Raw genomic sequence first — 8,929 nt, forward strand, 5'->3', positions numbered from 1 at the left:
GTCCCACAGGGAAGAGATTGACCAATGCTGCAATTTTAATCTTTACTCAGTGAACTAGTTAACCAGCTTTTAATTGTCAGTGTCTTTCTTACTGAGATGCCAAAAGGACTGGTAGCAGCTTGGTGCAAAAAATTCTCCTAGGAGAAAAGTTGGAATCTATTTAGACAACAAACTCTTTAACTTTCTCGCTCCTTTCTGATATCCTGGAATTGTGTGCTTCCGTCAGTAAAGCTGTAATCTACCATTTGGCAGCTTGGCAGCACAGCATGGGAGGGCTGATTGGCAAGGGGAAGCATCAAGCTTCATGTGTGAGGATGTGATCCTGGGGTTTTCCAAGAAATTTTTTTTTACGTGGAATTTCCCGTACTATGAACAACAGGCTGGCTGAGAGAATAAAAGGCTGTACTAAAGGCAAGGGAGACACAGTCCAGACACTTTGAGCTGAGCTTTATCTTCAAGTCCGTGTTCAGCAGCTCAGCAACAGAGAGCAGTCGCTGGGAAATATTACAGAGGACTTCTACAGCACCTGACCAATACAACTACAACCTGTGAGTATAAATTGACTATTTTATTATAATCTCAGCTATAGGAAAACTAGAGAGAGAATTCTGTGCTAATGTTTTGGGGTTTTTTTTAAGAGCTATTTAAATTTAAAAGCTATCTTGACATTAAGAGCTGTTTTAAGTGGTTGATCTTGCAAGAATGGAAATCTTACTTAATTCTTTAGAATGATTCTTTAAAAGTATGCAGAGAAGATTGCTCAGGCAGCATTTTATATTGGATAGTTAAAAAAAAAAACGGTGTGTATTCTCTACAAATGTGTTCCTTTGATCTTTCATAGCCCTCTGCTTAAAAGATAAAGAGAAGAGAAAGCTCTCAGAGAAATGAATTGCCTGTGGTTCCTATCTCTTCTTGCTTACGGTAAGTGTGTATGTGTCTGCAGAAAACTATTTGAGTGACAGTGTTAGTGTGCTTAGTTTTGAGTTTGGAATTAAACAGATATTTTTTAAATCTGACTCAATTAGCTTGGGGCCAGATTCACATAGAGAAAGCTGTAGCTGCAATGGCACTTTACCCTGATTGCTTGACAAAAGTGTAATTGGCTCCTGTGATGTGATATGAATTCTGCAGATCTTTGTATGAGTGGTAGTAGTTTGACAGGCTGAAGTTTCTATACTTGATGGTGACTTGCCTGTTTTGAAACTTGTTGGTTAATTACTTGTAAAATAATTGCCACTAAATTTTGATGCTGTTTCAGATATTAACAAATGTGCAATGTTTATAAAGTTTTATGTATCCTTTTCTAGAGAAAGAGTTGGGGAAATGTCCAATACCAACTTTTTGCCATCTTTTCATTCTAGGGCTTACAATACTAGAGGTGGTGAATTGTTGGACATACCATTATTCAGACACAAACATGACCTACAAAGAGGCAGAGTTATGGTGCAAAAAGAGGTATACTAACATGGTTGCCATTCAAAACAAGGATGAAATCAACTATCTTAATGACTTCTTACCCTTCAATCCGGGTTACTACTGGATTGGAATCAGAAAAATTAATGGTACGTGGACCTGGGTTGGAACAAACAAAGAACTGACAGATGAAGCAGAAAATTGGGCTTCAGGTGAACCAAATGGCAAAGGGAACAACGAGGACTGTGTTGAAATCTACATCAAAAGAGGGAAGGATGACGGCAAATGGAATGATGAGAAGTGTGAAAAAAAAAAGGTTGCCTTGTGCTATACAGGTATAGTATCATAAAGTCCATTTCAGTGAGCCCCTGTGGAGATGAGATAGTGGAATGGGTTGTTTAACTTAGTTTTACATGCTGACTGCCTGACTCTGTGAACATCCTACACTTATCCTTACTCGCAGGGCTGAGATTGCTCTTTTTCTAAGAGCTAGATTGATCTCACCTTTTAGCCCCCAGACTATAATACATCTTTTCTAAGCAAGCCATCAGGCTCTATAATCAGTGGAGGGAAAATGGCTCTTTCAGAAGTTGGCTTTCATCAAGTAATTGTCTGAGCTAGGTAAGAATTGTCCTTTTGAAGGTGTCTATCTCTCTGCTGACTACAGAGCATTGGGTTAAATCTAACATCATGTGTATATACTATACACTCTATATAGAGATTACTAAGGCTAGTAAAAAAAAATCTAAGTCAAATATCTGCCAATTCAGAGCTGAGGTAAGGAAGAATGCCTCTGCTGAAGTTTTCTACCTACCTCACACATATTGTTCCTTTTGCATTTTAAATATTACTAATATCTACCTGAGAGCAAGTGGTCTTAGAGTTTCCCTTGGAATCCTTTCATTGTGAGCTAGTCTGTCAAAGGAATTGATTTCTGAAATGCTTTTGTAAAATGGCAGAGTTAACTAATATAACAAAATTTCCTGCATTTCTTTTGCCTCACAAACTGCCTCTTTAGTGACAGAAAGATGAATGATGCACAGACCAGATTTAATTAGTGGTCAATGCTGATTCTTTTATTTGATGGACTTCTTTCTTTTTTTTTTTTTTTTCTTCAGCTTCTTGCAACCCATCTTTCTGCAGTGGCCGTGGAGAATGCATAGAGACTATTAACAATCACACCTGCCAGTGTAACCCTGGATTCTATGGGCCAGATTGTGAATTTGGTAAGATTACTACATCCTTCTTTCCAACCAGGGAGACAGTCATGCTAGCTTAGTTCTGTTTGTCTGGCTTGATTTGCCTGCTTGACCAAAGAGACTGACTATGTGTTCTTGTGTTTCTTTGAAGTTAAGACTTGTGATCCACTAAAGAAACCTGATCACGGCAGCCTTGAGTGCAACCATCCATTGGAGGACTTCGGCTATAACTCCTCATGCACAGCTCAGTGTGAAGAAGGCTATGAGCTGAATGGACTGGAGTCAGTATACTGTATGTCTTCTGGAAACTGGTCTGACACACTTGCATCATGCAAAGGTGAGCTTGTCAAGCAATGGTAGATGAGATTTCTGCATTACACATAGCAGCACTGAAGTCTGCAGAACTCTATTAATGGATACAAACTGAAATCCTGGCCTATATCTAAAGCTGTTTCTATGCATTAGGTATGTTACTAAGTTTCAGGAAAGAAAAAATGCTTTTTTAAAGATTATCCCAAGCTAATGTCTGTGCTGTTTTTTATGCTTTCAGCTGTGACCTGCCCTGCTTTAGAAATGCCCGCTCATGGCTCTCTCAACTGCTCCCATCCCTCTGGGGAGCTTCCCTGGGGTACCACCTGTGAGTTCACCTGTGAGGAAGGATTTGCTCTGACAGGACCATCCACTCTGCAGTGCGGATCTTCTGGGGCCTGGGACAAGCAGCAGCCATCCTGTGCAGGTACGTTTTTCCACGCCTGCCTGAGCCCTTGGGGCTATCAGCTTTGATTGGCATGTTGAATTCCTGAGACCTCTGAGCTGACTGCTGTTGTGATGTGTGCGTTGCAGCTGTGAGGTGTGAGGCTGTAACCTGGCCAGAAGAAGGTTCTGTGAGCTGTGCTTCTGCAGATCTCACCTATGGTTCACACTGTGATTTCCGTTGTCGAGAAGGCTACGTTTTGGAGGGCCCATCCAGCATTAAGTGCATGGCACAGGGACAGTGGTCAGAGCCATTCCCAAAATGCAAAGGTGAGATTTACTGGGTTAGAAATCATATAGAATCATAGAATCATAGAATCACCAAGGTTGGAAAAGACCTGAAAGATCATCCAGTCCAACCGTTCACCTATTCCCAATAGCTCCCACTAAACCATGTCCCTCAGCACAACATCCAGCCTTTCCTTGAACACCCCCAGGCTCGGTGACTCCACTACCTCCCTGGGCAGTCCATTCCAGTGCCTGACCACCCTTTCTGAAAAGTAATACTTCCTAATGTCCAGCCTGAATCTCCCCTGCCGTAGCTTGAAACCATGTTAAACTTAACACTAGCTCAAATAGTCTGAAGAGACTGAATAATTCAAGTGTTGTCAAATAATAACAGTCATCTCTGGTAGGTTTATAGTATTTCTCTTAAAGAGGTTTCAAGACAAAGATCACATATCCTGCTGTATTAAAGTGGAAATAGCAATGCAAGTTGAGAAACTACACTTGGGAGCTGTACTCCCAGCAGAAGTGGTAACAGACCACTGAAGTGGGGTGTTCTGACACGAACTCTTTGTCTTCAAATGGGAGTTTACACCCCCAAAATGCACCTCATAATCTGAGCCAGTATTAGGAACAGCTTGTGTGCTTTAAATACATATTTAAGTGTTCTGGCTCCACAGTGCAGCATACTGTAATTCCTGTTTCCTGAGACATTGCTAGGGGTAAAGGGCAGTACTATGGCTCTGTAGGGGAGAGCTCCAGGCAGGACACATCCTCTTGTCATCTGAAAGAGGAGCATTTATTCTGACCTACTCCAAGCTCATGTCTGTGCTGTTTTTTACGCTTTCAGCTGTGACCTGCCCTGCTTTAGAAATGCCCGCTCATGGCTCTCTCAACTGCTCCCATCCCTCTGGGGAGCTTCCCTGGGGTACCACCTGTGAGTTCACCTGTGAGGAAGGATTTGCTCTGACAGGACCATCCACTCTGCAGTGTGGATCTTCTGGGGCCTGGGACAAGCAGCAGCCATCCTGTGCAGGTACGTTTTTCCATGCCTGCCTGAGCCCTTGGGGCTATCAGCTTTGATTGGCATGTTGAATTCCTGAGACCTCTGAGCTGACTGCTGTTGTGATGTGTGCGTTGCAGCTGTGAGGTGTGAGGCTGTAACCTGGCCAGAAGAAGGTTCTGTGAGCTGTGCTTCTGCAGATCTCACCTATGGTTCACACTGTGATTTCCGTTGTCGAGGAGGCTATGTTTTGGAAGGCCCATCCAGCATTAAGTGCATGGCACAGGGACAGTGGTCAGAGCCATTCCCAAAATGCAAAGGTGAGATTTTTGGGGTTGGAAAATGTTTTCTTGTTACTGTGCAATACTCTGAAATCCTATCCCTGAGAGTACAGGTTCAATTCAATAAATGTCCAGCACTGATTCAATGCACAACGTAATATCATGGCCTCAGTAGAGGTTAGTTCTTGGCAGGATATCCCTTCTTGTCAGCTAAAAGAGGAGTATGTTATTCTGACCTGCTCCAAGCTAGTGTATGTGCTATCTCTAATGCTTTCAGCTCTGATGTGCCCTGTTTTCAGAATGCCTGCTCATGGCTTTCTGAACCCCCTTCACCCCACATTCAAATGATTTTGAACATACAGTGTACATTTACTAGTGCAAACAGTAGGGTCAAAGATAGGAATGTATCAACCATTATGTATCAACCATTTTTTTTTCTTTATTTCAGTTGTACAGTGTGAACCACTGAAGTCTCCTGAGAAAGGCTCCATGGATTGCATACATGGTGCTGGGAACTTCACATACAACACAGCCTGCCACTTCAGCTGCCTAGAAGGATGGAATCTCAGTGGATCTCATGTTCTTGAGTGCAGTCATTCAGGAAACTGGAGTGCCAGTCTGCCCACATGTGAAGGTATTCTATCTGTGACTAGCCAGAAAAAGATCTCACTAGGTTCCTGGCCAAAATAGGAGGTATGGAAGGGTAGAGGGGATAGCAGCAAGCAGTGAGTTAGAACTTGTTGTGCAGCCCACAAAGGAAGAAACCTAAGGAAATCTCTGAATATGATCCTTGAAAATAAGAGGGAACATTCCTGATGGGTCTTGATGGGAAGCCTTGATTTCTTATCAAAACCAAAAGCCTCAACCTGACTTTAGGCATTTTTTTGTGTGTTCTTAACTAAAATATTTCTCATGCTGAGCTGTTTCGGTGTTAATAAAGAGCTTTTCTAGAGAAGTAGAACATTATAGAAAAATGTGCATAAATCAGTTTGCTTCTCAGTAAAAGAAGTTTGTAGATTTATAAATCTGATGTGATAGCTTCTTCAGTGAGCTCCTCACAGAGCTTTCCTGTGAAAGGCTGTAAATTTACAGGGCAAAAGTCTCCCTTTCCATCCAAGATAGTAAGAGCTCTTCCCCTGTCATGTAGGAACATGATTGGTTTGCCTGATGTGCCTTTGCTGTAGGTCCCAAGAGCTCAACTTCACTCTATTTGGCTAGAATTCAGATCCTTGAATAATTTCATTGATTTCAGTCGGACTCTCAAACAGGAGGAAACCACATGCCTCTTGATCTCACTGCAGCTGTTTTTCTTCTTTCAGCTTCTCAACAAGTTGGCTATGTCACTGTGGGCATAGCAGCCACCACTACCTCTCTGCTTGCCACAGCATCATTCCTCTTTTGGCTTGCAAAGCGGTTACGAAGCAAAGGTGAGCCATTGGACTGTTTCCCTTAATTTTATTTACCTTCCTGAAATTTGTTTAGTGGGAAGGAAAAACCTCCAGATCTCAAACAGTTGCCTTTTGAAAAAGTGAAAATATTCACATAAACAAATTCCAGTGTTACTGTCAGGAAGCCTGCATGTGTGACATGTTTGGTTTTATGATAAACATTTAAAAATCTGAAAGAGTTAAAAAATAATTAAGAAAACAAGAATTAGAGGTGAAAAAGCCAATGGTTATTCATCAGTAATTACTGCCAGGGAAAGTGAACGGGAGTTTGAGTTGGGGCTAATGACAATACAGTAATAACTAGCTGTGAGATTTCTGTTGCTAGATGAATGGTTTTTTATCAAATATTCAGATAAGATTTTTTAATAGGAAGAAAAGTTTGCAAGATTGGGCTTTCATCTTGAAATGCTAATATTTTTTCTTTTTCTTCTTGCAGTAAAGAAATTCACTCCTGCCAGGTAAGTTGTGTCTCAAAAAGCAGCATGAAAAGCATTGTAATCATTTTGCTCAAATCCAGTAGGTATAGAACAGCTGTCACTAAAGTACTTTTCATTTCTGTTCTTACAGCAGCTGTCAGCACCTCACTACTGAAAGCCAGAATGTCTAGCTCCAGGTGTTTCAGGTAAGCACATGAGATAGTTGCATTCCCAAATTCTCTTCCTTCTAATCACAGAAGTAATCAGAGACCACTAATTGCTACACACTTGCAAAAATAGCAATGTACACTTTGTGGTACCTAACATGACTTGTACTGCACCAAAGTTCCTAAGGAAACTGATAGATTTATTGATTTAGAAATTGTCATTCAGCTCCTAAGGGATTACTGTGCTATGCTGTCTGTCTAGCTGTATATAATATTAGGAACACTTTGGTACATTTTTGCTTCATGTTGCATACAAAATTCCTCTGACGTGACAGCAAGTACAAATCTGTGCCAATTTTTCCAATTTATAGAGGAATGTTCTTCTCTCTGCAGGAATTGAAGCCATCTTTGCTCATGTCTCAGAGATTTTCAGGAAATGAAACTCCATGCAGATCAGCAGCTGACCAGATGTTTTTACCTCTTGATGACAAGATGATTCACCTTGTGTATTGCTCAAATTTTGAACTCAAGCTGTCTGGTATTTCCATAGAAGACTAACAAGCAGAGAGCAAAACTCTGGCCTTCTGGCAAAACGCTGTCTACATTCAGTCATGTAGTTATCATAACTGGGAGCTTGCCATGTCTTGTCCAGATGGTGAGCAAATAGTAAGCTGCTGGCTAAGGAGGAGGCTGGTTTCTCCTCTGGTCTACTAGGTGAGGTACCTGGGTGAGGTGAAGACATGCATTATTTCACATCACTTACTACACTGCTGGAGATGTCTCCTCTGGAGACATATGGGTTATGTTGGCAGAAACAAAATAATTGGGGTTAAAAACATTCTCAATTGCTTTGAAGCCATTGATCTGGCTTATTGTTGAAGCCATTTTATTTTAAGATGTTCCCATATGCCTGAAGTGACATAGGCAATTATCTGGGTTTCTGCTGCATGTTCCAGAAAGCCTTTGGACTTTACTTTTTGTTGATGGCACTGGGAATGATAGTGCTTGTACTAGGTACTCTGGTTTCTGAATGCAGCAAGTAGGTGGGAAGTTCTCATCCCCATGGGATTGTGCACTGTAATACAGATGTGTGGATGTAAATATTTAATTTGCTGTGTAATTTTTACCGAGGGATTTCTGTGCTGTTAATGGCAACTATATTTAAGACACCTGATCCTGATCTGGGCCCAGAACATTTTAAAATGAGTCAGAAATATGCAGGCATGTAATCTTATGAACATAATTTACAGATAAAATAGAAGCCTCAGATTTTTATATATGTTGCATGTATGAACTATTGTGCTGTTAAAGGACATTAAAGGACTTCAAATGAGAGTCTTAAGTTATGTGTAAGTTATAAATTAATCAACTCTGCTAGACTTAGAATCTGATGTGTACTGTTCTATTTGTAGCAGTATTTAATAAAAAGTTTTAAAGAGAATGCTCCCTTTCTGAAAATGTCCATCTTTTAAATGTGCCCTGTGGGTATGGCTTCAGCAGCAGAAAGTCAGGGTGTGGGGGAAGATGGGTAAATTGTAAGACTGGAGGCTTGTACTTAGCTTTTCATGTCTTCGTAAGTCAGGGAAAGAGCAGCCAGCAGATGGCACTGACTACCTGGGAGCCAGCACAGCCGTAGCTGGACTCAAAACCAGCATTTCTGGTCCTGAAAGGAAGAAAGGTCAGCATTGTATCCCATAAAGAAAGTGCTTGGAACAGCAGTGAGCTTCGAGACATGCATGCTCAGGAAGGAGAGGAGGGCAGAAGGAAAAGCAAGTGGGTGACCTTGGTGCACAGTTAACAGCATGAACCACTTAGCTTACACAGGCCTTTTGCAGCCTATTCTGCTGGGAAGTTAGCGAAGGGCTGGGAAAGCATGGGCTAGCAGGTGAAAGCACAGCACTGGGGACCTGAGGTGACTGATTTCCTTCACTACACCCACTCTGTCTTGGGCTGTAACAAACACTGCCCTAGGGTAGTGATGGCCAGCTGCTGTATCTGCCCTTTCCCAGCCCTTGACACATCCA

At 41.6% G+C, this 8,929-nt stretch overlaps 1 protein-coding gene across 4 annotated transcripts; it reads left to right on the forward strand.

Annotated features, from left to right (window-relative positions):
• The first annotated feature begins 401 nt into the window (after positions 1-401).
• SELE (selectin E) lies at positions 402-8,357 on the forward strand. Of its 4 annotated transcripts, XM_048945215.1 has the most exons (14): positions 403-548; positions 842-921; positions 1,362-1,748; positions 2,532-2,639; positions 2,764-2,949; positions 3,163-3,348; positions 3,456-3,635; positions 4,441-4,626; positions 4,734-4,913; positions 5,323-5,508; positions 6,194-6,301; positions 6,759-6,780; positions 6,890-6,944; positions 7,299-8,355. In XM_048945215.1, exons 2-13 carry the CDS (start codon positions 885-887, stop codon positions 6,927-6,929), a joined length of 1,806 nt encoding a protein of 601 aa, XP_048801172.1. In that variant the 5' UTR covers positions 403-548; positions 842-884; the 3' UTR covers positions 6,930-6,944; positions 7,299-8,355. The 4 variants fall into 4 exon arrangements, with proteins under 4 accessions (XP_048801175.1, XP_048801172.1, XP_048801174.1 ...); XM_048945218.1 differs by lacking the exons at positions 4,441-4,626; positions 4,734-4,913 and having other exon boundaries at positions 402-548; positions 7,299-8,357; XM_048945217.1 differs by lacking the exons at positions 3,163-3,348; positions 3,456-3,635 and having other exon boundaries at positions 7,299-8,356.
• The last annotated feature ends 572 nt before the right edge of the window (positions 8,358-8,929 follow it).

The sequence above is a fragment of the Lagopus muta genome, chromosome 5, assembly GCF_023343835.1.
Source record: "Lagopus muta isolate bLagMut1 chromosome 5, bLagMut1 primary, whole genome shotgun sequence".
Lineage (NCBI taxonomy): Eukaryota > Metazoa > Chordata > Aves > Galliformes > Phasianidae > Lagopus > Lagopus muta.

What these genes read in the sequence shown, in the direction of transcription:
- SELE (XM_048945215.1), top strand. Translation starts at nt 885, where the DNA reads ATGAATTGCCTGTGGTTCCTATCTCTTCTTGCTTACG. An exon ending in CACACTTGCATCATGCAAAG is followed by an intron (nt 2,950 to 3,162) that starts GTGAGCTTGTCA and finishes TTATGCTTTCAG; the next exon opens with CTGTGACCTGCCCTGCTTTA. An exon ending in GCCATTCCCAAAATGCAAAG is followed by an intron (nt 3,636 to 4,440) that starts GTGAGATTTACT and finishes TTACGCTTTCAG; the next exon opens with CTGTGACCTGCCCTGCTTTA.